Source organism: Pelodiscus sinensis, chromosome 6, assembly GCF_052426305.1.
Source record: "Pelodiscus sinensis isolate ZL-2025 chromosome 6, ASM5242630v1, whole genome shotgun sequence".
In the NCBI taxonomy this organism is placed as follows: Eukaryota; Metazoa; Chordata; order Testudines; family Trionychidae; genus Pelodiscus; species Pelodiscus sinensis.
The window spans coordinates 84,991,498-85,019,259 of NC_143057.1; the positions used below are offsets into that span (position 1 = coordinate 84,991,498).

At 40.5% G+C, this 27,762-nt stretch overlaps 1 protein-coding gene across 3 annotated transcripts in view; it reads right to left on the reverse strand.

Annotated features, from left to right (window-relative positions):
- Positions 1-275: 275 nt before the first annotated feature.
- Positions 276-27,762, reverse strand: part of GFM2 (GTP dependent ribosome recycling factor mitochondrial GFM2) — a 34,190-nt gene continuing 6,703 nt past the window's right edge. For all 3 annotated transcript variants that reach the window (XM_075932265.2, XM_014574162.4, XM_089779353.1), the window contains 18 exons: positions 27,708-27,756; positions 26,897-26,994; positions 25,821-25,946; positions 22,418-22,506; positions 18,985-19,073; positions 18,638-18,698; positions 18,223-18,408; positions 15,139-15,219; positions 14,370-14,518; positions 12,993-13,133; positions 12,810-12,909; positions 12,206-12,395; positions 8,585-8,661; positions 6,585-6,723; positions 6,242-6,427; positions 3,386-3,501; positions 1,914-2,096; positions 276-1,507 (listed from right to left, as the gene is read on the reverse strand). In XM_075932265.2, the coding sequence (XP_075788380.1) occupies positions 1,379-1,507; positions 1,914-2,096; positions 3,386-3,501; positions 6,242-6,427; positions 6,585-6,723; positions 8,585-8,661; positions 12,206-12,395; positions 12,810-12,909; positions 12,993-13,133; positions 14,370-14,518; positions 15,139-15,219; positions 18,223-18,408; positions 18,638-18,698; positions 18,985-19,073; positions 22,418-22,506; positions 25,821-25,946; positions 26,897-26,994; positions 27,708-27,756 (2,189 nt within the window). In that variant the 3' untranslated portion in view covers positions 276-1,378. The remainder of the gene's footprint in view (positions 1,508-1,913; positions 2,097-3,385; positions 3,502-6,241; positions 6,428-6,584; positions 6,724-8,584; positions 8,662-12,205; positions 12,396-12,809; positions 12,910-12,992; positions 13,134-14,369; positions 14,519-15,138; positions 15,220-18,222; positions 18,409-18,637; positions 18,699-18,984; positions 19,074-22,417; positions 22,507-25,820; positions 25,947-26,896; positions 26,995-27,707; positions 27,757-27,762) is intronic.

Genomic DNA, 27,762 nt, shown 5'->3' on the forward strand with positions numbered 1-27,762 from the left:
CATTCAACATTAGGCAGTAAAGGACAACAGAACATGATGCCTAGAGGCTCAGAGCTTAAGGCTATGTGTACACAGCAGCATTATTTCAGAATAAATTCAAAACAACGGGCTTCTTACTCCAACTCCTATAACCTTCACTGTATGAGGAATAAACTCTATTTTGAAATAACTGCTGTATAGACAGTGCCAAAAGTCAAAATAAGCAATTAGCATAGCTTATTTTGAGTTTACCACTTAAGGCAAGTTATTGATATACTTTTTGACAAGAAGGGATCTGAAGACACATTTGATAAATCATTTAATTTGTTACAGCTGTAAAGTATGCTAACAATACAAGCTACTACCTCACATATTCCTGTACTTTGCAACCTATGGATTAAGACTAAATTTCAGGTAGCCAAGTACTGATCCAGAGCTGACTGGCTATGATATACATTACCCTAAAATCATTTGTTTAGTTAAGGGTCATAGATTCATATAAGCTGGACTTTGCACTTCTACACAATGCTAGCAGCAAAAAGAATTTTTCCTTTGAATAAGCTCACAGTGAGGCCCAGGTCTTGTGGAAAGATTTTGCACATAACCAACGCTTCTCCCTTTCCAGCAAAGGAGTTTGTCTTACATAAAATATTCCGCACTCTATCTTTATCTAAATGTGTTTCAGTAGTTTAACAATGATGCCTGATCTACAGTTTGTTATAACTATACTGGTCCCAGCATATTAGAAACAGAAGGTGGGTGAAGCAACATTGGACCAACTTCTGCTGGTGAAAGACAAACTTACACAGGGCCACTCACCTTGTGTCTGTGCTACTGTTTCATAAAACATTCCAACATTAAGGCAAGTAATTCTTGTTTGTTCAGCTTAAAACCCTTTAATGAGAGTAGCAGCTTTCATTGTTCAGTTGAAGCTAGATCAATAGAAGACACTGACTAACAGTTAATATTTCACATCTGAGTAAATGTAACATTTTAAAAACTAATTTTCCTACATACTTTAAGTGAAACAGTTCTGATATGATTCATCAAGTTGCATGTAGTGCTCACTTTCACAGAAAGAGGCATCATTGTTCCTTGTGGAGGATTTGAAATGCTATCTTCCAGGAAGATAGCGGCTCTGACTGTTAGGGCATGTGAAGTACAGTACAGAATATGGTGCATATCAAAACAGTCCATTCCAGTTAGCGCCTGTAACTGCCTCCATGCAAACCAGGCAATTCCAGGATCTCACAACACTTCTTTGCCACTTCCACTGGACAGTCAAAGCAAGTTACTTTAAGACAGCACTAACAACGTACACCAAAACCTGGCAAATAGTTTCCCATATATTTTCTAAGCATGAATCTGATCTTTAATGTTCTCCTATGGAGTCAAGTGATCACACCAATCCACTTTTCTTCTGAAGCAGCACATTTTGCTCCTGAATGTTCATGGCTTGGTAGCTGGCAAGTTCCAAAGTAAAAGTTGCTGAGCCTGATGTTAAAGAGCGCAGAACTGTTGAGTAGCCCTAAACCAAAAAAAACCCAACAACCATATTTATAAGTATATAGGTATACCATAATCAATCAATTTATGTTTAGGTAGAGATGAAGAAAGTTTTCTGCCGTGGTTTAGTTTACTAGAGAGATTCAGCTGGAGAAAGACTATCACTAGAAAAATACGTATTTTTAATAAATGCACTCTCTCACTTGGTGTCTAAAATGAAATATCCATATTCCCAATATCAAATGAACAAGTGTTGGGTCAGCATATATGAACCACACTGTATCTCCAGAGAGGTTTTTGATTCCTTCAGCAAAATTAGAAGTATCGGTTCCTAACTTCATCATGTGAAAAATTATAAATATCAAGAAGAATCAGAAAAGGGCAGGCACATTTTTTACTTTGCTTTCACCATTAACATGACCACATACCATCATTTCTGCTAGTGGAACAGCTGCAACCACTACTTTGTTATCTTGCCGACTTTGGATTTCCTGTATGCTGCCTCTCCTCTGTGCAAGATCACCAAGCACTGCAGTGAGATGATCTTCACTCACTGTAATTTCCAGATTCATTAGGGGTTCCAGCAGTTGTTTACTGGCTTTCTTCAAAGCCTAAAATAGAGAAGAAATAAATTACCATTACTCCTCCTTTTAAGATGTAATTCTTCTATAGTGTGGATTATATAATGAAACTAACGAGGGATTTGGGATGTTAAAAATCGTGTATTAGGGTAACTAACTGCTGAAAATCTCAGTGGTTACAAAGTTAGCCATGCTGCAGGCTCTCCAATATAAAGGAGGGGCTCCCTGCTCGTCTCCCAGTGAAGAAGCTTCACTGAGTGTAATCAACACTATTAACCAATAAGAATCCACTTATCAGTTAAACAGTTAGGCATTTGAGCGTAAACATCCATACTAGGGATGTGAATGGTTAACTGGTAAGCATCGCCTGGTAAGTGACGGCCTGGCCTGGCCAGAGCAGCCCACCAAACTGCAGGCAGGGGGCATTTCAGCCTGACTGGAGCAGCCTCTGTCCATCTCCATGTAAGCAATTAACTTGTTAAACATAACATTTAACTGGTTAACTGATTAAATAGTTTTAGGGCTATAAAATCCTAACTTCTGTTTCATACTCCCAACATTCAAGGGCACATGCTCCTATGAAGGGTATGAGAGCAGAGAAAAAGCGAACCTATGCCATGTCGATACGCGTGTATGCATACATACCCTTTTAAAAAAAAACAAAACAAAACTAAAACAAGATGAGGAATACGTTAGAAGATTAACACATGAGATCAAGGCTAAAAAGGACAAGAGAATTTTTGAAAGGGAAAAATATAGACCATAGAGGAGCTCAGTTAAGCTAGGAATACAACTGACTTCACTCCATACAAGACATATATATTACACTGAATCTCTAATGCAACCCCAAAACAGCCACATGAAAAAAAAAAATCAGTGCCAAAAACTTACGTGCATATTTGCACAGTGAAATCCACAATAATCTGGGGGAAAAGGGTGATGGCAGAGGGGATGTTAAGAAACGTATTTAATTCCAACCAACTATACAGTTTTATGCAGTGCTTCTATAGGTATTTAAAATAGCTTGGGAAAAAAACCCTACTAATACTGTAACTACAGGCAAGCATGTTTTACATTCCAATAGCTCACTCAGTTAAGCACTAGAGCCAATTTACTGAGAATCCATTGCCAAGCCCATAACACTCATTTTTCAGGTGACAAAACTGAGTATATTGCTATACCCAAAGCTGGCAAATGGTACATGCCACTAAAGACAGCCAAGAAGAGCATAAGGCAAATACTAATTCATACGCTGTACTAGAATCTTTCTTATCTTTTGAAAAGCAATTCTGATTTTGTAACATGCCAAGAAAATATACCTTTTGCATACAACGAGAAACACAAGCAGAAATCATTGGCAGGGAAGTTTCAGAGTGTGCAGTCATGGAATACAAGGTCACTACTACATCCTGAACTGGGAACCCCAGGAGTGGTCCTAGACAAACAAAAACCAACGTGTTAGCATTTCAGCATTTCATGTTGATTTTAATATTAAGTTATGGAAAATATATTTTTGGATTAACCTGAAGGATCCGACATTCCTTCTGGCCTATTTAGGTAGTAGGGTTACTTGTATTATTCCTTGCTCCAAGAATCAGTTTATCATTGTCCAACTCTGCCAAAAGGCGCAGATAGTCAAATCATAATGTAAAGTTGTGATTTATCATCTTTCATTCTTGGTCAACAGTATTATAAGCAACATTTGTCAGAATGATGTTTATGATGTTCCTGGAATGCATTAGTCTATTTTGTTTCTATACATTACTCATAGGGTACGTCTAGACTACATGCCTCTGTCGCCAGAGGCATGTAGATTAGGCTACCAGACATAGGAAAATGAAGCAGCGATTTAAATAATTGCCGCTTAATTTAAATTTACACGGCTGCTGCGCTGAGCCGACAAACAGCTGATCAGCTGTTTGTCGGCTCAGCGCGATAGTCTGGACGCGCGGGTGGCAACATCAAAGGTATTTGTTGACCACCCAGGTATACCTCATCCCAGGAGGCATACCTGGGTGGTCGACAAATACCTTTGATGTCGACACCCACGCGTCCAGACTTTCGCGCGGAGCCGACAAACAGCTGATCAGCTGTTTGTCGGCTCAGCGCGGCAGCCATGTAAATTTAAATGAAGCGGCAATTATTTAAATCGCTGCTTCATTTTCCTATGTCTGGTAGCCTAATCTACATGCCTCTGGCGACAGAGGCACGTAGTCTAGACGTACCCATAGAATTAAAAAGCGATCCTTTTCAGAATAGGCTTAACTGCTAAAAGTCTTCATAGGAAGAAAGACCATTTAATTATGATTAACATGAATTTCATTACATCTTTAGTCAAAAATAGGAGTTTTCTTCATTAATTGTTATAACAAAAGGCAGGTGTTGATTACCTGATCCAAATATAGATTGCAACCCTCCTGGAGTGAGGTCAACTGCCTCCATGGCACCCAAATCCTAAAAAGCCTCCTTAGCAGAACATGGATCTGTACAATACAGTAGGCAGAGGCCCATATCTGGTGAGGACGGGGCCTGGGGAAACCCCCCCTCATCCTATCCTACCTCATCACACCACAAATACACAGGCTAGCACTCCCATATGTTTTCCAAAAGAGAGATATTATGATCAGATCATCTTTTCTGCAATTCACATTTAATTGAGGGGATGTATGCCTGAGACTGTCAGAGACCTGTTTGTGACACATATAGCAGGACTGGAGAGCAAACCCTGACCTCCTGATAGTGTCAGAATATTACAGGGGAGCTACACAATATTTCCCTCAAGCTTTTTTCTTCCCTTACTGTTCCATCTTCCCATGGATTTTACTATAGCAAAGAGCAATATGGCCATGTTATTAACTTACACCATAAGAGAATAGTTGTGATGTCAAAAGATGTTAAATAAAAACAGAATACCAATAATCAATCAGTACAATATGTCTGACTAACTTGATGCTCTATCTGTATTTGGACTTCAGGTGAATATCGTTTGAAGGTACTCACTTGATTGCTATCTGGGCAATGGCTAGATCTGAATCAGTGACTCAGTCTACATTAACTCTCTCACTTTCTTTGAATTTGTGCTCTGCTCTCTTTTGTATTACTACGGCTACACTCAATTTCTCATTATTTCTTAATTTCCCTTCTAGCTCATGCAGCTCTTTCACTCCATATCCTGCTTTGTGTTTTCCATCATGTTCTGAGCCAAGCATCTTAGCAGTACAGGGAAAGTGACTGAAACCTCAAGGCATTTATGTGCTGGCCAAGGAGGTTTTCGAAGACTCAGATTTCTGTTAACTTCAGGGAGATGGTGACAAACATCAACCAGCATTACAACTACAGAATGAAGTTATATAGAAGGTCAATTTAATATTTTCTTTTTAAAAAGGTCTAAATTGTGCAGTAAGGCAAAGCTTTTTATTTGATACCTTCAGAGAGCATCTTAAAACAAGCCAGATAACATGCATTTTCATTATTGCCTCCTACCTTATGTCATTTCCATTACACTACCATTGTTTATGGATGTCATACGAATAATACATACTGGATATGGAATCAAATCCAAGTGAGGTTCAATATCAAGGTATCCAAGAGGAAGGAAAAAAGTGAGGTTTTAAAAATGTGCCAAATTCCCTCCAGCATCTGAGTGAAAGGGTATTCAGCACATACTGTAGAAGCTGAACGGATTCTGAAAATTTGCTTTTGTACCCATCATTTTAATAGTGCTATCATAATGCATTTTAGTTTTGGGGCTATAATGAAGCCCTTCTTGCTAGCGGCTAAGGCTACAATTATGTCATGGAGGTCCATGCAATTCGTGACTTCCAGAGACTCTAACATTTTCCACTTCAGCCAAGCTGCCAGCTGGTAGCCCCCTTGCAGCTCCCAGATACGAAGCAGCAGGGGGACCCTGCAGCTCCCAGCCACAAGTGCGGGGTGGAGGAATGACTCCAGAGCCTCAGCAGCTATAGATATTAATCCCTCCTCTCCACATTTTGTCAGGGATATTTTAGTAGAAGTCAGGGACAGGTCACAGACTTCCATGAATTTTTGTTTATTGCCTGTGACCTGTCCCTGACTTCTACTAAAAATATGACAAAATCTTAGCCTTCCTAATAGCACTCGCACTATTTTATTCAAATACACACAAAAATGTTAGTGTCATAATGGTTTTTTACCTTGAAGATATGAATAATTAATTCCATTTTCTATAGCTTCTTTAATGTCTTTTTCAAGTGGTTCAATGAAACTGTCAGTATATTCAATGAGTGGTGTTATTAACGATCTCTCTCCTACCCAGGGTTTTACTCCCAGCTGTATGGAGACCATATGCCGTTTATCTCCTATTGTTCTGTCCAAGGTATCTGTAAGGAAGGTGAAGCACATATCTGAGAAAATTTATAAGTTCCACACTCCATTTAAAAGTAACGTTAACTATTCACATCATTAGAAGACCATTTAAAAATAAGTAAACAAGGTAAAAGGACAGAAAATTAGTGTCTCTCTCTTCTCTCATTTTACCTGTGGCTTGGACTGAGTTTAGGATGGTTTCTCTATACGCTATCTGAAGAGGTCCTAGATAGGTCTCAATGCCATATTCCCGTTTGATTCGGTCATGAATAATCTCAATGTGGAGCTCTCCCATGCCACAGAGAATAGTCTAGTTAAAGAAGTGAATCACAAATAAATTAAGTGAGAAAAGTGAACACTTGCACTCATGGTTACTGCAGACACAGATGGGGAGCTTTTGGGATGCACTATTTACGCTAGGAATTGGCTTGCAAGTATTGTACTGTTCATATTTTCTAAATGTTTTAGAAATTCTATAAAAAGCCCAGATATTACAAGTGAAACCAAAACAACCATTAGGAAGCACCATTTCAGATGATCTAGCACGGTGGTCTCCAACCTTTAACCACAAGATCACTTTTTCAATATAAGTGCAATGTAAGATCTACCTCAAACCCAAATACCCTTGCCCCACTTCCTTCCTGACCCTTCTTTGAGACCCTGCCCTATCTCTTCTCCGAGGCCTCACCCTGCTCACTCCATCCCCCTTCCTCTCCCATTCTCCCTCACTTTTACCAGGCTGGGGTAGGGGTGCAGGCTCTGGTCTTGGATCTAGGAGTCTGGAGTGTGGGAAAGGCTCCAGGCTTAGCCCAGGGTGGGGGATTGTGCTTCAGGGGGGATTTCAGGGTGCAAGCTCTGGGAAGGAATTGGGTGCAGGAGGACTCACTTCTGAGGCAGGAGGTTGGGTGTAGGAGGAGGTCGAGGTCCAGGGCAGGATTCAGGAAGCAGGCTTTGGCTGGGCACCATTTCACTGAGACAGCTTCCAAGTGGTGGAGCAGTGGGATTAAGGCAGGCTTACTTCTGCCTTGGCCCTGCACCACTCCTGAAAGCAGCTGGTATGTTCAGCAATGGCTCCATGTGCTGCCTCTCATCTACAGGAACTGAGCCCACAGCTTCTACTGGCCACAGTTCCCCGTTTTGATCAGTGAGAGCTGCAGGAGTGGTGTTTGCATGCAAGGACAGCATGTGGAAACCCCCAGTTCTGCTTCTCTCAGGGGCTGCAGGGACATGCCAGCCACTTTCAAGAGCAGCAATTAGGGATAATGGGATGACTCCTGCCATGACAGGTTGGGCATTTTAGAACTCACTACTCAAAGAATTAAATGTAAGTGTAAGAGAGAAGTGAAAATGATGAAATGCACAGACCAGTCAAAAACCAAAAATAACCCACTTTGCAAGCAGTAAAAGTAGTAACACACCCCCCACGTATGTGTTGGGTTGGGAGATGAGAGTGAAGAACAGTGTGTGTTTGTGAGAATGACAGACACAGTGTGAGAGTGACAGAGATTTGCATTGCCAAGCTCCTCCCATCCCCTTCTCTCTATGTGGAGATGGGAGTACAGGAGCGGGGGGAAGAGGGACATTCTGACATCAACACTCCCCTCCTCTCTCTCCCACAGCCTGCGCAGGAAGCTCCCAGGGGGCAGCTTCAAGGCAGAGGGCAGGAGCAGCAGGACAGTGGGTGGAGGGGCAACTGAAGTGCCAGCGCTTGATAGCTTCCTGGCCAAACCAGTCAGGGTCACCTGTCAGAGGCTCCAAGATCTACCAGTAGATCCCAATCTACTGGTTGGTGACCAATGATTTAGCAGAAAAAAATACTTAAGTGGAGATGGTTATTATTGCTGATGCTACTTAAAAAAACAAGACCACACTATATTAGTTTTGCAATTTAAACATCATTTGAACTTGCTTATAGAGCTGAGAGGAGGAAAAAAAAGACTGATAAAAGATACATTATTTAGAGAACATAAGCAAGGAAGGCAAGATTACAATCTCACTCCCTCCATGGGTCATGGTTATAGGTTTAATTTTGGTCTAATCTAACACAATATTTATTACATTTATAATGTGAACAATAGTGCCTTTCACCAAAGATCTCAGAACACTAAAATAACTGCTTATAACTACAGGAATTAGGAAACTTAAGTCAACAACGTATCAGCAAATCTTACTTGTCCAGTGTCAGGATCGATCTTCACTTTCAAACTTGGATCTTCACGCTGAAGGGAGTTCAAGGCATTATTCAAGTCTGTGTATAAATATCAAATATTGCCATATATGAAAATATATTAGTAATTTGTGACTAAAATGTTCACCCATAGGATCAGATTCTATCCTTAGTTGGAATCAGTGGTATTATGAGGTTCTACAAAAAAAGATTTTGACGATAAAATTCAGACACTAGAAATCAACTCTAGTCACAGATAATTAGGGTCCCACCAAATTTAAGGTGCATTTTGGTGATAGGATTTTTTTTTAATTATGAATTTCATGGTTTCAGCTACTTACATCTGAAATTTGTATGGGGTTATAATTTTAGGGATCCTGACCAAACAGAAGTTTTGGGGAGAGTCACAAATTTATTCGGGAGGGGGGGTTGCGGTAGAGCTACTCTTACTTTGGTGCTGCTGCTGACCATGGTGCTGTCTTCAGAGCTGGGAAGCTGGCCAGGATCCAAAACAAACCCACAGCCAACAGCGGTGCAAAAGTAAAGATGTATGATATTGACACACACCCTTAATTCTGTGCTGCTTCCTGCAGAGCTGGGCCCTGAGTCAGCAACTGCCATTATCTGGCTGCCCAGCTATGAAGGCAGCAGTGCAGAAGTAAGGGTGGTATGCTAGGTTACTGCCACCCTTACTTCTATATTGCTGCTGGCTGGGCATCCACCCAGAGCCCAGCTAACAGCCACTGCTCCCTGGCCACTGCACTGCCTTCAGAACTAGAAGGGTGACAATACCACAATCTCTCTAATAACCTTTCAACAACCCTGCAATTCCCTTTTGGATCAGGGCCTCCAATGTCAGAAATGCTGGTCTCCCCTGTGAAGTCTGTATAGTACAGGGTAAAAGCACACAAGATCAGAATTCATCTGGGGGAGGGAAGGGGAGTGTGGACCAGATTTTATGGCCCATGACACGCTTTTCATGGCCATAAATATGGTAGAGTGCTAGAGATAACTCTCAATATCAGATTATTTCCAGTTATCTGTGGCATCTGATTCTAGATAAAGTCTCTGGTAACTGAAGAAGTTGTTTTCTTTACTCCATGCACAAAGTATAACCATACCAAGGCAGCCTTTACAAGAAAAGTATAGAACCACAGTTTGCCTCATTTCCAAGTAATGGGTTCTTGAGCTAGACAAAGTGTAATAAAAGTAACTGATGTACTAGTTTCAAAATGCCTTTTGTCCAAGTAATATTTGGCACTCTCTCAGCTCATCTGAAAGCACTTTATCAAAATAGGAAAATATCCAGTTTCCCCATCATAAATTGAAGCATGATTTGCCTCTGGTTTCAATGAAAGTCAGCTGTGGAGTTCAAAACAAACTAAGTCCCCAACCTTTGCTCTAACTACTAGAAAACTGCAGCTCCAAAAACCTACTATATATTTGAGTCTATGTCCCCGTCCATCTGTCTATTCAAGAACTCCTCCGAAAGGCAAGAGCTACGACCACTAAATTTGGTATGCAGCTGCCTCTTATCCTAACTTAAAGCAAGGTCAGGGTTTGGTTGTGCCAAGACAATGGGATGTGCCTGGAATGGAATTGCTTCTCAGAAAATCATACAGAAAAGAGACTGAATCACTAAGGTAGGTGAAAGGGACTAGCTGGAGGTACACTCCCCAATCCAAGACTGCCCAGCAGGGGAGGAGGAGCAGGAGGAAAGAGAAAGCTGAACCTCCCCCCCAGCAATCAAATTTGTATGGGAACATTGCTGGCTGTTCCCCTTCATCAGGGAGCAAGGGAAAAGTGCACTGTTTGTTGCATTCCTCACTCTAGCAGGGGAGCACAGGGAGCAGATGAACCTGGATCTGCCCCAGCTGGGGGACATGCATCCCTCCCTGACTGTGCCCACTGAAGCTGCAGGGGCCATGGACAAGTGCTTCTCAATTGGCCCCAAGTTGTTTCAGTGAGAGAGGGCTGGGGCTCTCTCCCCAGAGCAACCCAGTGCTTTTTTTTGATGGTACTGCCCAGTACGCAGTACCGGCACCTCCAGCCAGAGCTCAACAACTTTTCCCCTGGAGTACCAGCACCTTTTTTACAAAAAAAGCACTAGGACAACCTATAGACCCAACACCCCTCACCTCCAGTCCCACCCCACAGCAATGATTTAAATTAGCAATATTAAATTTAGTTTAATCAACTAATCCACTAGTCAATGGATTTTCCATCAACTAGTTGATAAGCTGGGAGCTGCAGGGGGAAGGGGCCCTGTGTGAGCCGGGAATCAGCTGTCCCGGCTCGCACTGGTCCCTCCTGCTGTGCTTTAACCTTTTAAAATTTATTAAGAGCCAATAATACATTTAAAAGGCAGAGGCGTGTCTGGGACTAGACATGAGCCATGAATTAGATGATTCCTGGCTCATGCCCATTTCCCGCTACTCCACTGTCTCCCCTGGAGACAGTGCTGGGAGGAATCGGCTTTTAAGCCAGCTCCCCGCCAGCACTGGCTCCTGCTCCCCCCACTTGCTGGCTCCAATAGAGGCAGCAAGGGGTGGGGGGAAGCAACTAGTCGAGGGACTAGTTGACTATCCAATAAGCTTTTACTTATCAAATAGTCAACTAGTTGCTTACATCCCTAATTTAAATTAAGAAAAACAAAAATGTATTGAGTTAAGGACCCAAACAACGTTGGATAAATCTTCAAATAAAGTAACAAACCAATAGTTTGGGCTTGTTTATGCACTTTACAATCTTTGGAAAAATCCTGCAATCAAATGGTCAATATCCAGACAATCCACTCAATCATTCTGCACCCCTTCCCTCCAACTCCCGAAGAATTCAGGAGACCAGACAGAAATACTTCAAGTTCCGATAGCAAACAAATCTAGGCTCTGTTGGACTAAGGAGACAGAAAAGAGGGTCTGTCAGCAAGAGGCCAAAGCTAACTGTGTAAGTAGCAATGGACAACGGAATACAAAAATGCAGCTTTCTCCTCCTCCTAAATGAGGTAAGAATAAATCATCTAATCCAGAATGTCTTGAAGTGTGGTCTGTGGGCTCCTGGGGGTCATTGAAGGCACTCCAGGAGAATCTGAGAGTTTCCCTGAGACATGAAAGAGGAACTGGGAAGGACAGGAAAAAGTGGGAACCTTGGCTCTGAAATGTTCCCAGAAGTGAAAAGCAATGTCATTGCAGCTCCTGGCTGGGGAGAGGGAGAAGGAGGTTTCTGAGTCTCCCCCACTCCTCCTAGCGCACCCCCAGCCTCATCGCAGGCTGATGAAAGTGAAGTATGGTGAGGGAAAGCGAGGGAGGGCGGGGCCTCAGAAAACAGGTGGGGGGATGTAACCTCAGGGAAGGGGACAGGACAGAGTGGGAGAACTTGGAGGTCCTCAGGTTGCTAAAGTTTAAGAACTGCTCCTCTAATATTTAGAGGTGGCAAAAAAATTGCAAAAAGAACAGTAGCAAAGCGCACTCAACTTATAGAATTTAGCACTCACAAAAGACCATCAAGGGCCTTAATGTATTACTGAGACATGCATACAGTTGATGAAATTGAATTGCATGCACGTTCATAGATCAAGGGTCTAGTATAGCATAGCTCTGAAAATGCTTTAGTAGCGGTGTTGTACCTGGCTGTTTGGCCATCGAAGGTGGTTCTATTGTACAAAAGAAAACTGGCTCAGGGATCTCTACACCAGCCAATACAAGGTTGTCTACTTCACTTTCACTGTCAGGTTTTCTCCCAACTTCTCTTCCAGCTCGACGGGCTGCAGCCACAGCAGAAGCCTTTGATGACACTATGGTATCTCCAGTGGCACTCTAAAGTACACCAACAACTGATACATCAGGTTGTCTGCAAATAATTGTTTTGTACGCTCTTTATAATAAAAACTAAGTCGTTATTATAGGTTCGCTTTGCATAATTACATATAAACCAAAATCAGAAGATCATCAGAAACTCTAATTACATGGCTGTTGATTCAGCATTAGCTAAGTTTTTAATATTTTAAAAATACAATCACTTTGGCATGGAAATAGACATATACAGAAAACTGAGGAAACAGAACTACATTTATTAAAAATTAATAATTAAAATTAAGTTAATTTAAATATTTTATAACAGTCAAATCTAAAAATATTTGAAACAAAAAGAAAACATGATATTGTATTTCATACTTGGGGTAACTAACTTTTCAAATAAACTCTCTTGAAAAATCAAACATCTTCCTTTACCTGTTTTAGCCCAACAGTAAGGGCAATATTGCCAGCCATTAGAGAAGGTATTTCTATTTGCTGGTCAGCAAAAGGCAGCAGAAGGCGACTCATTCTTTCTCTGCAAATGAATGATTCATGTTATCTACTACTCAAATGCAAATACCCATGCATCAATTAACATCTTTTCTTGCTCCTACTCACGTGCAATTTTTGTTGATGTTATATACAGCTGACTGTGGTTTCACTGTGCCTGAGTAAATGCGTATAAAAACTAATGGCCCACGTTGTTTATCATGAAGAACTTTAAATGCCAGGGCGCACAAATCATCTTTGTACCATGGCCTGTAAAACAAACAACAAATCAGAAGAGCAATGTCATACAACTCACTAATAAAAAATGAAACCAAAAAAACCCAACACATGACATCTTAACTCCAGTGTTAGCTGTATTTCCACTAATTTAAGATATCATGTGTTTGGTATTTGTAGCTATTAACTCAGAGGCAGGAATTTTTATTTACCATGTAAATTTATTCAATTAAAAATAGTTGTGCTAAAATATGTAAATCAGTGGATATCAGAGATGTTAACTATTGGGCTTTGCAGGTTTATGGTGGTCAGATCTTTATTTCACCTCAAAAAAGTAACAGAAGAGGGCTCATGCAAGGCCTTTGTGCTCTGCAGGAAGTTGTCTTGAGGCTTGTCTCTACTACAATGATAGATCCACTGGCCGTCATTTTATGGTGTCTGTTTAGACGTGATCAACTGATCTCCAAGCTCTCTCCAGTCAATGTCAGTATTCAACCAGAAAAGTAGCCAGCCCCCACCAACCTTACCACACGCAAGACGCTGCAATGTGTTGACTTCAGCTACACTATTTGCATAACTGAAGTATATCTACAGTGGGGGTTAGTATAGACAAGGCCTTGGAGTACCTCGGGTTATTCTATAATAGTGCCTAGCCAATGATTGCTCCTATTAACAAGAATGCACCAGTTCAAAAGCATCAAGCCCGCAAAACCATGAAATAATAATTCACATGTATGGTTTCCAAATGCACTAAGCCTTGAAAAAGCAACAGTTCACTCTGACAAACATAGTAAAAAGCTGGCCTACTCCCCCCCCCCCCCTTTTTTTAAATGGGTAACAGCAATTAGACAACTACAAAGGTAAGAGACAGTATTTTCGCCTTCATTGCTAACACACTGAGTAACCTTGGCAATACACCTAGTCTCTTGGTGTCTCAGTTCCCACACCTAAAAAAAATGGACAATATTTACCCTCCTTGGAAAACATCTGGATCCACAGATGAAAGGCGGTGTACAACTGTAAAAACACCTGGTTTTGCAGTCAAAAATACACACAGACATTTTGGATAGTACTAGCCAAGTAGCTTCAGTACATGGGTATAGACTACAAATCTTATTCTCTGCATAAAATAGCATTCCTACTGGATAAAAACCTACAGTAAATACTTGTGATTTTGAAAATCACAAACAATTCTACATTTTCTCTTTGCAATTTTACCAATTCATCTTCCCAAACAGTTAAATTACTTAGTCTTTTCATTATACTTACAGAAAATCATAGGAACGCTCGTTAGGTGCTGGTAAATACATAGTAATAGCATCCAGTAAAGGCTGGACTCCTTTATTCTTCAATGCACTTCCACAGAACACGGGTACTGCTTTCTGAGCCAGCGTTACTCTACGTACTGCAGACTGTAACTGCAAAAGGAGAGAAGTGTATGTTCAAGTCACGTATTTAGCCTTTAAAAACTAATACTAAGGAAGCAGTGAGAAAAACTAAAGCACAAGTCCAGAAGTCATCCATATATAGGCTTTCCACTGATTTGAATTAAGAGCTTTTCCTCACAGAACCATGCCTATAATTTATAACTGTAGATTATAAATCAGGTAGTTTCTTGGTGGACAAAAATCATCCCCACTTATTGAGTCTCAGGGTCTGGACTCAGAAACTTGATGCCATGAGTCTTTTTTAATATAGATATACCACTAGACGCTTTTGAAAAATTATACAGTCTGCACATAATACAGCTTATTCAATTTACAGCACTTAAAGCATCATCTAAATTGGCTTAATGTTTTGGTACTAGAACAAAAAGGAAACTACCTGGGGAAGCAAATCTTATGAGGACACTTCTTATAACCTAGAGCTGGTTACAGTAGCTTATGTCTGAAGCTTAAATCTTTTTTTTTTTTTTTTAGCACTGGTCAATATAGAATGCATACTCCCTGCATCACACACACTATATATTTTTTTCTGTTGTTCATAATCAAAATGACAGCCGGTAAAAATATATAGTAACTGGACAGTAAAAAACTACCTTATCAGGTGGAAGTAAGTCAAAATTTTCACTAAAATCTCCTAGAACCAGCTCCGCAAATTCATCATCTAGATCTGCAACCTGCAAGAGAGAATATTTCTACATTATCTGCGACTATAATATTGTACTATTGTCTCATTGCCACTAGCTATTTGGACCAGAAAACTAATGCAGAATGATGTTTTTGCAAACATTAGAGATTAGGAATTCCAAGTCTAGCAAATGTAATTTAAATGTATTATAACAAGATGCAGAATTGATGAAATTACTCAGAGGTAGCCGTTTTAGTCTATAACTTTAAAAACAATGAGTAGCCCTGTGGCACCTGAGAGACTAACACAAATATGTATGTGTATATATATATATATATATATATATATATATATATATATATATATATATATATATATATACACACACACACACACACACACATATCATGAGCAAAATCCACTTCTTCAGATGAGCTTGAGTGAAGAGATTAAATGAGTTACTGAGAAGCTGAACTTGAATAAAAACGATTTTAATCTTAGAAAATTTAGGTTTTAAATACATTGTTAAAACTAGGGATGTTAAATTGTGATTAATCAGCTAATCAAATAGTCAAGAGAATTTCCATCGACAACCCAATTAGTTGATGGGGGAGGGGAATGCGCTCGCTACCCCCGCTGGGGCTCTGAAGTTTAAATGTAGTAGGAACCAGGCGCAGAGCCTACGCTTATCTGGTAGTTGATTATTCTACTACTCTTTTACATCCCTAGTTAAAACAAATGTTTCCTTCTTAGGTTACAGAATCTGTTATAAATTAACAAGGTTGTTAGAAATTGATTATTTCAATAATCGTGTAACTGCTAAATTTCTTAGTAGTTACGTGTTTACTTAATGCTTCTCCACCCCAGGGGCAGGGCTGACAGCCAGCGTGCTCCTGGTGCTACTCCCAGGGAGCCCCCTGCTGCCCCACACTACTGCCTCTGATACAAAGGCAGCAGCATGGGGCGGCAGGAGGCTCCCGTGTGTTCTTCATTTAAAACTCCGACTGGAGGAATGGGACTGATCCAGCCACCCGATCCAAGTTTTAAATGCAGAGTATGTGAGGGAAGGTAGTTGTTGCGGTTAACTGGGACCATTAACCAATAAGTGATGGCTTACTGGTTAGCCATCCCTAATTTATAACAAAATTAGCTGATTAGCTATTGTGATCTCTAGTTTATAACAAAAGATACTTTCATATGCTACCAAATTAAATGAGTAGGCCAAAGCAATGCACTTCATTATGAAGAAAGAAAATGTTGAAATAATAAAACACATTAAATGCTAAAATGACCAGCTTGCCAATATGCACTCCCTACCAAGTCCCAACCATTAGGTATAATAAACTTTTTCAGTTCCTTTTAGCTACTTTAGGCATCTACCTGTGATTTCAGGGGATTGTCTGGGGAATGAATCCACAGTGGAGAAAAAGAGACTCAATGGGGGAAAAAAGTGTCTTAAAAGAAAGAAAGGGGAAACTACAGGCTCGTCTAAAGTTGCTGGACAACATCTCAGATGCATAGACAATACAAGTCCATCACCTCTCAGACTAAAAAATTCCAATCAACAGTGACAGCTCTGAAGGGCTCAATTAGAATAAATGTTTCACACTTGTAAAGGATTATGTTCCCTCTAGCTAACAGTGACACTGATCAGCTAAAACAGAAAACATGAAAAGTAATATATTTTATATGTTTTAGCTGAATATATAAAATGAAAGGAAAAGGCTACATGTTTTTTACCAGATCTGTGTTCCAATTATTAAATTATAGATTAGTACTGAGTGGACAGCTCTCACTCATGGAAAATGAAGGATAGCAAAACATTTTAGAAATACAAAGTTATCCAATCATCAAACAACATCACTGGTCTATCAAGTCTTATATACAGCTTTTGAGAAGAACCAGTAAATAAACAAAACACTCTGCCCTTATGTAGCACCTTCTATAGAGCATAGCAATGAAAGTCCTTTGAAAGTAGTGAAGCACTACTATCCATTTTACAAGTGGAAAATCTGAGAAACTGGGTGGTTAAATAACCTTTTTGGTGTGACTTTGTAAGGAAAGTAAAACAAATCTCCCATACCTCAGTTTGAGCATTTTCAAATTTCTCTAAGTGAAGTGATCAGTGTCACTCTACCTATCCCGTTGTGTGATACTACAAATGCATGGCTGAAGGCCTTTTTCCTACAAGTCAGATTATACCACAATTTTAACTTGCATAAGTACAAATATTTGAAATTATAAAATTATCCATTAGTTTGCTTATTCTGCACTTAACAATAAATGCTCTTGTAAATATCATAAGAGCTAACAGCAATGCAAACCCCCACATTTTGAAAGAATAAACCTCAATGGAATACAGCAAAATCATTTAGATACAGCTATTCCTGTATTACAATTCATTAGTTTATTTGGAACAGTGTGGGACATCAAAATCATAGCTCAGGAAACATTCTTTGAACACATTATTCACAGAGTTTTTGTCCTGTTTAAAATGTCAGAGTCATAGAATATAAAGCTAGAAGAAAACACTGATATTTATTCTCTGGGCCCAAAAAGTATCAACTTAAACTGAGCCAACCATATCACCTGTGTTTTTATGTAGATATAAATTAATCTTTTATCTAGTCTTCATAGCACAGTAGTGCAGAAAAGATTCTAAAAATTACTATCTGCGTAAGTGAAGGACTAACCCAAAGAACTAGGAATTAGGGCATATAGGTTCTTCTAATCTCAGTTCTGTCCTGGTCTTCCTGCATGAGCTTAGCGAAGCTCTTTCTTCACTTCAGTTTTGTCATTCCTATGTGATCGTAAAATAGGGATTGTTCCTCTTTTTGTCACATAGGAGACTAAAGTGATCACTTCTGCTTACACTCAAGTTAGTGACAGTTTTGTCACCATCTTCAGTTTCAGTAGGTTTGAGGGTGTTATTTATTAATGTTCGCGAAATGCCTTGAAATCTCGTGATGCAAGGAAAGCAGCGTAGATATTCAGAGTAATTTAAAAGTAAATATATTTTAAGTACTTTACATATTTACTTTAGAAACTTTACTTGTTCTATTAAGGCATTTCTTGTATCTTTGACTTCCTTGAACAATTCTGGGTGAGTGGTTTCCATCAAGGGTTTTTGCTCAAAAACCTTTCCATCATCCAGATTAGAAGTGGGGTGCCAAATAATTTGTTCCATGGTCACTACATCAACTAGTCCCTTAAAGGCTTTGGCCTCACCAATTGGCAACTGCAAAGAGAAAGGAAAATTACACAATTAAGAAACACTAGTATGAAGATAAAACTTGCCATACAGATTTAACAATAAAATTATTAACACTGAAAATAATGAGCACTAAATTGTTATTTATAAGCTACCTCCATGGTGTGCATGTATTTATAATTGTTTTATATAAAACACAGCAAATAAAACAATACAATAAAGTTTAAAATAATTAACATTACATTTCTTAGTTTACCTGTAAAAGCAAAGGTTTTGTCTTCAACTTTTGCTTGATGCTGTCAACAGCATAGGTAAAACTATATTAAAAAACAATACCAGATGTTAAAAAGAAGAATGACCCAATTCTAATGATATACATCAGTTTAATCTTATTTACTGCAAAATAAGTTCTTCAGTTTAAAAATATATATATATATTGAAAAAGGTTTAGCATTATAATTTTGTGCTTACCACCCTCACTGTATTTGCAACTCTACTTCATAAAATGTGCCACTTCATTATAATTAGAAATAGCCTCCCAAGCCAGCCACCTGTCATGTGCTTCATATTTCTAAATAAATATAAATAAAGTGGTCTCTGTACCTTGCCCCATTTTTGTCCATCTTATTTAAATAACAAATCCGTGGTATATGATGCTTGTCTGCTTGTCTCCACACCGTGAGAGTCTGTGCCTAAAGCAAAATGAAACCATCAAAAGGCTTGTCCTGGTGGCTGAATGGCAATACACTGATATTCAAAACCCAGATTCATTTTCTCATCTCAAACTCTTGCTCCAGTGCTTGGAAAGACAGCGAGTTCAGCATATGTAGGTTCTGAATTGAACTGCTCAGCCACTGCTCCCTCACATGTTAAACTACAGCATTGATGGGCTCCAAAATGAGCCTGGTCCCATCTAGACTTCTCAAAGATGGAAGACTGTGCTCCAAATTGAGGCCTAAGGGTTGACAGAGACAAAATGAGGAAGAAAATCTAAGTGTTGTGAGGGACTCCTTAAAGCCATAGTTGTCAAACTTTTTGGGCCATGGACTACCTGGGCTCAATGCAAACCTATCCACGGATCACCTGTTGTTAATTGAAACTCACCGTTAATTACATAATTACGCCCAAGCTATTTTGCTAGTGCTACAGTGAGGGAGACTGGTTTAATTTAAATTATTAAACAGATTAAGTGTTTCAATTTCTCAGGTTAGTTTATCAAATTTAATTCTAAATAAAGTAAAATATGAATTTATGTCCAAACAAAAGGTTTCAATGTTTTCTTTATGAATGATAGGGGTGGGGGACCTTTATGTGGGGCGACTGACTCACAGAAAAGTCCACTGGGGACCATACAAGTGAGAAACAAACAAAAAACAACCCTCCAAAAAGCCCCAACCCTCACTGATGTTGCCCCCAACTGAAACACCTCACTACTCTGGCACTCCAGCCTCAGGCAAGGGGAAAAGAAGAGACAGGGAAGACTAGGTTCAGGGCTTCCCATAGGCCAGATTTACTTTTCTGGGGTTTCAGAGTTAATGGATTTTGTGGACCCTCTTAGGCTCTGGGGTGGGGACAAAAATGAGAGGTTCAGTGTGTGGGACAGGGCTGCCAGCAAGTGGGATAGGGATGGGGTACAGGATCTGGGCAAGAGGTGGGATGCAGGAGGGGGTGAGGGTTCAAGGTCTGGGTGGGAGGGAGGGTGCAGAAGCAGGCTGGGAATTGGGTGTCTGGACAGTGGGGAGGTGCAGGGCAAGGGAAGGTGCAAGACAAGGGTAGGAGCAAGCTCGGGTGTGGGGTCTTGGTGGAAGGAGAGGGGATGAGTGGGGGGTATTGGGTGCATAATTCTGCGCATGGAGGGGTGGTCCCCGTTGCTCCCAAACACTGCCTTCCCCCAGCGCTCCCATTGGCAGGTTAATGGGAGCAGCAAGAAAAGCCTCTGGACAGCACATCACCGTGCTGCAGTTCTCCTCAGCAGGGTGGGGGGGGGGGGGGGGAGCTCAGCCCCCCTCCTCTTCAATGCAGCGGGGTGCCCACGCTGCCACTCGAGTGACACAAGCTCTGGCAGATCACCTAGCACCATGCTGATCCAGGGGCTGGGTGTGTCAGTGGCAGCGCATCGGGGCCTATGGCAGCAGTTACAGTCGCTGAGCTCCGTGCAGCAGGGGTGGCCATAGTGCAGGGTCACCAGCTTGCACTACAGCTGCTGACACAGAAGGCAGCTGAGCAGCACCAGTGGGTAGCAGCAGGCAGGGTTGCCCAACACCTCACCCACCCCTTCAGGGCAGCTGGCAAGGCAGGATGCCAGGCTTTCAGCCAGCTCCCGCAGCTCCTCAGGGAACAAGCAGGCCAACTGGACGGTGTACAACACTTCCCCTCCCCGGCGCAGGCAGAGGCCCAGCTCAGGTTGTGGCAGCTCAGCTAGCTGTGAGTTACAGATCTCAGCTGCCAGTTTGAAGTTGCTGCCGTGGAAGGCCTCCTTGGTCACCTGCAGCATCTCGGCACAGGGTCCCACGTTCAGCTCCATGCTGCTGCCTGCTCCACTCACCAGGCTGCCCTGGCCCTACACCTTGCCACACCACACTCCCCACCATGCGTCTTCTGAGTGGGAAGCCGGTGCTGGTGCTATAGCCTAGCAGCCTGCACAGCCGCAAGAATGCAAAAACAGCTTCAGATTGGAGGATTGAGCTGGGGGAGGTGAAGGAAGCCCTGACCTTCCCTGCCAGACCCAGATCGCAGAGAGAGGCAGATCAAGCTCCGCAAGACAGGTCTGGTCGGGAAGGTTGGGGCTTCTTTCACCTCCTCTATCTCCCCTCCCTTCAAGCCAAAAGCTGGAGCTGTTGTTGCAGCTGCGTAGCAACCATGAGTCTCAAGCGGGAGAACGGGCTCCTCACTGCAAGGAGGTGGGCTGAGTTCACCGCACTTGGAGAACCACTGCCTTAAAGAATAAAAACCTAGTAAGTATATACACTATACATATTGCTAACACAGTGGTGAAGTGCACATAAAGTATAGCTACAGATGGGCCACTGATTTTTATTGCAATTGGGCAAGCACAACTACAGCAATCAATGCAACTTGCACATTGCTGGGCATTTCTAATATTTTTTATTAAAGCAAATTAAATCTGGTATATTAGAAATAATTGAAATATAGAAGTCTAGTCTCTTAACACACATGGGAAGTTAATACCTGTATTCCATGTAATAGGAGAACTCTTAGCTTAAAAAAAAAAAAAAAAAGCTTCTCCATCATAGCAGTACATAGGCTTGGTCTAAGCTACTGAGAAAGGTCAAAATAAGATAAGCAATTCCTGCTACATTAATTACGTAGCTGGAGTCAATGTATCTTAAATCACATTTCTTCACCATCCTCTCAGCAGGTCACAACAGGAGCAAATGCTCCCGTAGGCCTCCCCTACTCCTCACAAAATGAGGAGTACCAAACACCATACGGTGCTGCCTTCAGCATTTGATTTATGGGTCCAGACTTGATCGGCTAAAATGAATACCAGAAGATTGATCTCTGGGGCATCAATCTTCTGCACAGTGTAGACGTGGCCATGTAGTGCCACAAGGAAAAATCAAATTCAGGCCTGTCCACCAGGCTTCTGGACTCTGATCTAATGGTCACACTAGACACTCCAAGAGTGACTTGGAGAAACAGCATTTTGGCAGAGAATTAAAATAATTCTCTACAATTACATTTTATGTAAGAATATTAACACCTATTTATTTCTTCCCACAGATGAAGCTAGTCAAAACATCTTAACGAGCTCTGTATTTCTTACAAAGTACCAACATGGAACACATTTATTTTTGCTGCCATCAGGAGCAAGAAAGTTCTCAATACCACAGAAAAGTCATAATTTCCACATGGAATCACATCTCAATTTAAGTGACTGGCTTTCTGAAACCAAATTTTGATTGACTGCATCCATCAGAGCATAAACACAAGAACACAGAACAGGGTGTTAGAGGAAGCTACCTCAGCCGATTTAAAAACATTACATGTGGCACAATCTTCAGAGTAATTTTACCTCCACACCAGCTGAAGCATCAAACACAGCTACTGCACCATCCAGCACTCTCAGGGAACGTTCAACTTCCACTGTAAAATCCACATGACCTAAATGATTTACAAAATGCTGTAACATTATTCAAACAGGTAAAAGCAGTATATTACATATAACATTTTTCACTCTGTCAGAATGGTAACAATTCTTTAAGTTTATAAAAATGCTCATATCAAGTGTTATCGGCTCACATGCATACATTACACTACAGAATCATAGAAAAATACGTCTGGAAAGGACCGTTAGAAGTCACTGAACAAAGTACACCTAAGACTTCTCCATAAAGGTATTTTTCTAAACTGTTCTTAAAAACCTCTAATGATGGGGATTCCTAAACCTCCTCTGGTAATCTATTTTAGTATTTACCTATCATTATAGTCAGGGCTCGACAATCTAGGTAATCTACTTGCCATGGGTGAGTAGATTATAGCCTGGCACGGAGCCGCAGCATGATCAGCGCACACGCAGTGCGGTCTGCACATGAGCAGCGTGCTGAACTGCACGGCTGACGAGTGGGGTTCGCCGCAGCTTGGCGAGCCCTGATTATAGTTAATTTTTCACTTATATCTAACTTAAATATCACTTGTTGCAGATTAAGCATATAGCTTATTTTTGCCTACCTTCATGGAAAACAATTGATCATCATCTTTTGTTTATAACAGCCCTATACTTATCTGAAGAATGTTATCAGGTCCCTCCCTCAGTCTTCTTTTCTCCATTGTAATCACACCCAGAATTAATTACCTTTCCTTGTAAACCAGGTTTTCTGAACCTCTTATCATTTTTGTGTCTGTCTCCTTGCCGCTCTCCAATTTATCCACATCTTTCTTTGAAGTGTGGCAATCAAAACTAGGCACAATATTCTAGCTAATGCCTGACCAACAATAAGTAGAGCAAGACAATTACCTCCAGTCTTGCATGGCCTTCCTGTTAATTCACCCCAGAATATTACAACTTTTTTTTTTTTGCAAGTGTGTCACACCATTGGCTTATATTCAATTTGTGATCCACCCAGGTCCTATTCAGCAGTACTACTGCCTTGCAAATTATTTCCCATTTTGTGTTGTACATTTGAGCTTTTCCCTTTGTACATATAGTACTTTGTACTTGTCTTACATCTTGCTGATTTCAGATGAATTCTTCAGTTTGTCAAAGTTGTTTTGAACTCTAATCCTGTCCTCTACTGTGCTTGCAATCCTCTCAGCTTGGTAACATCCACAAATTTTATAAGAACACTCCCAATTCCATTATCCAAGTCATTAATGAAAATACTGAACAGCAGCAGACGTAGGTGTAACCATGTAGAACTTACTAGACACCATGACATTCCATATTCTTTATGAAAATATGCTTGATCTAAATGCAATGTATTGAGATAACTCAAGTAAGGTATCGTTAGAAAGGTCTGATTTACTGAATATGATTATCCTGTTTGCATGCATGCATCATTTTTGTGTCCAAAGTTAGGAATATCAGTTATGTACTATTTATATTTCAACTATGTAACTTTGGGTGACACCTTCTGCTAACACTTCCAGAAGAACAATAGAAAAACCAGACAGCTGATGGCCCATCAGTAACAATGGACTGTGAAAAAGGGTTGGCCTTCCTGTGAACGCTCCACACTGCCACAGACTCTTGGCATTATGATGCTACAGAGTCAGGTAACCCGGGGTGTGTCTTTAGAGCAGGGCTTAACGCGAAATAAGCTAAGCAAATTGAGCTGTGTCAACTGCATATCTTATTTCGAAACAGCTTATTTTGAAATTGGGAGCGTCTACACAGCACTTATTTCAAAATAGAGCACTCTTCCTCTGACTTCCCTTACTCCTCGCACAATGAGGGTTATAAGATTTGGAGTAAGAAGTCCTCCAGCTTGACAGTATTTCAACATCATTTAGAAATAACTGTTTGCTGTGTAGTCGTGGACTAAGTTATTTTGAAATAATGTTGTTGTGTAGACATACCGCTGGTCACCTGATGCTAACCTCCATCTTGGACTGAACCATTCTACTGGGAGGTGGGGGAATCAAACAAAGGTTTCCTGCCTTATGGAAATCTTATATAAAGGGAGAGTGGAAAACAACCAAGGTCTTCAGTTTGCTTCTCCTCCATCTCCCCACCCAAAAAGATACTTGAAAACAAGAGGACTAAAACTGGGGGCAGGGAGAGGTGGAGGAAGGAGAAAAGAACTGTTGGACCCAAATTAAAAAAATGCCCCTGGACTGTGAAGAACTTTAAAACAATATCTAGAGGGAGGAATATGTATTTGTAATCAATTTCTTAAGTGAATCTAGCTTAGCTAGCATGCCTTGTATTATTTTCTTAGTAATCTGCTTTGTTTTGTTTGACACCTCTTTTACCACTTAAGATACACCTTTTATAGTTAGTTAAGGTATTTCTGATTTATAATAGAACCCAGTTTATGCCGTTTCTAACAGGGGGCAGGAAGTTGTGCATAACTTCCTCCACATGGAGGGAAGAGTCAAATTTCATATAATTTTGGGTTTGCACTTGAAGAGAGAGATACACATCCATGTGCTGTGGCAAGTCCCTTAAGTTGAACCTTCACAGACCTGATCTCAGCATCTGTATGATTCTGCTGTTGGGCATTGCCCTACCTGTGTGCTTGGCTAGAATGATCTTTTGAGCCTGGCCCAGCAAGCCCAAGTAAAGAAGACCCAGGCTAGCAGAAGAGGCTGACTTAGTGGCATCTCAGGTGACCTCCCAAGAGGTCCAACCTGTTTCAGATACATCCTGATAGTCTGACAGCAAACCGCTGATAACTACTTTGAGTATGATCTTTTAATCAGTTATTCTCCCTGCATTATAATAATTTCATCTAGATCACATTTTCCTAGTTTGCTTATGAAACTGTCATATGGGGCCATGCCAAAAGCTAACTACAAATCTAGATACATCACAAGTACTGTTTCCTCCACATCCACTAGGCCAGAAACCCTATTAAATAAGGAATTCAAGTTGGTTTTGCAAGATTTGTTATTGATAAATGCACACTGGCTATTAGCCCATTATCCTCATAGTGCTTAAAAATTGCTCTATACTTTTCCAAGTATCACAGTTCATCTGACTAGTCTAATTCCCCAGGTCATCTTTGTCCCCCGTTTTAAACATAATTCCTTAAGTATCCTAGAATGAATTTCATCAGCCTTTGCAGATTGGAATAGACCTAATTTATCTAAATATTCTTTAACCTGTTCTTCATAAAACCACAGCAACAGTTAGGCCCAGCATCCATCTGAACCCTCTGAAATTGCAGATTCAGTTTCTAAACTACCTAAGCCCATCTACTCCGCCCGACCACCAGCAGGAGAAAGCCTGATAGAACATATTCAAAATACTGTACCTGGTGTGTCAATCAGGTTGATTCTATAGCCCTTCCAATCAAAAGTAACAGCAGCAGACTGAATGGTAATACCACGTTCTCGCTCTTGCGCCATAAAATCCGTCACTGTGTCCCCATCATCAACATCTATCAGTATGAACATATGCACAGTTTGGTCACATAATTCAAAATGTAAAGTTATCTGCCTTGGACCAAAGTAAATATGATTATTTATCCTAGACCTTGTCTACTCTATATATTTTCAAAACATGAACATTGCTTTTGATTCAGGGAATAGAATGATAAAGCTATTGGTAACCAGCTGATTTCTGAAGAGAAGTTAATCTGGGGAAAAAAATTATCTAATTAAATTCTCCTCCGCACTCATGGCTGAATCCTCAGGTGTGGTAGAAGACTATTGAATACAGCCGAGGAGTGGTAACGGAGAAAGGGGAAGCAAAGGTACATTTATGCCACCTTTTTGTTCAGTTTCCTCACTGCTGTGGATTGATATGGGCTGGTTTGTGCTTTCCCAAGTCCTGAGTAACTTTAAAACAGAGTCTCAGAGCCACTTTAAATTGTTCAATCAGATAATCCCTAATCCAGCAGCAAGAGCTCACCAGAGCACAGAAGCACTCCTGTGCACTTTTTATACCACTCTGTCCCTGTTATGTGGCATTCTGGAGCAAGCCTGAGGATCTCACTAGCATTTTCATCTGAATGTGTCTAGAACATTCTGTGAACAATACAATGCATAAATGAGGGGCATCCTGGAATTTGAAGCTAATCCAATTAAAAGCCATTTAAGAATTAAAAACTGAAGCTGTCAAGTTTCTTACTATCCTAGGATTTGTTACGTTCACTGCAAATATTGACACTGAAGTGTCCCAGAATTCCATGGACTAAACAAAAAAAAAAAACCCGCCCATGTTATACATTATTCTATATAGTGGAATATGTATTGTACTTTTATTGTGTTTCAGCATAGTACAAAATATATAATTTCAGTATAACTTATTCTACAGGACAACCTCTAATTTTACATTAATATCTGCTAAGCTTCTCAAAGTAACTGAAATAAATGCAGAAATTCTAACCTCCCAGTGCTCTTGTGTATCCAGAATAATATAACATTCTCTCAGTGGTTGTCGTTTTCCCAGCATCTATGTGAGCCATGATGCCAATGTTACGAATTCTGCATAAAGTAAGCAAAAGTATTTCATGTAGTTTTTTTATTCAGCAATATTGTGGTTCTGATCAAATATATTACTTCATAATCAACAGTCAAAGGTAGCTCCTTCCCCATCCCTATTCACCTCACCAATGATGTAGTTTGTGCATAACTGTAGTATGTATAACTTTTCAATGTTAAAAACAGCAGAAATATAGTCTTGGGGTTTCTTTCACATCACCACTAATCAACTATTTTCAAAACAGATGGGGACAGTACTAAGAAGATTAAAAACCAGGGAATACATGTTTGTACTATAGTTTATATTCAGATATCAAGCACTGGAATCAGAGAACAAACAGCTAGACAGCATGTCACTAGGTTCTCACTGGCAAACATTACCAAGATCAGAACAGACTGAAGTCAAACCAGCATATATAACAACCTTTTCTCTGAGGGTCCAATCAAGGGCCCACTGAAGTCAACATAAAGACTCCCAATCCACCAACATGAACCCCTTCCCCCCAAACACACAATTGGTTCCTGCCACCTTGGATTTATTGATGGGGATATACCCTCGACTCCCCATTAAAAAAAAAAGAGAATTGTCATCATGCACAATTTAGAGCCTGAGTGGATTGAAGTAGAGGTCACTATAATATTCTATGGTTCTTCTGCAACACACATCACCATTGTATCTATTGCTTACATACAGAATATTAACAGGCACTACTTACTTAGATATAGGAGGGGTAATGATAGAACGCAAAGATTTGACATCTCCTACTGCAG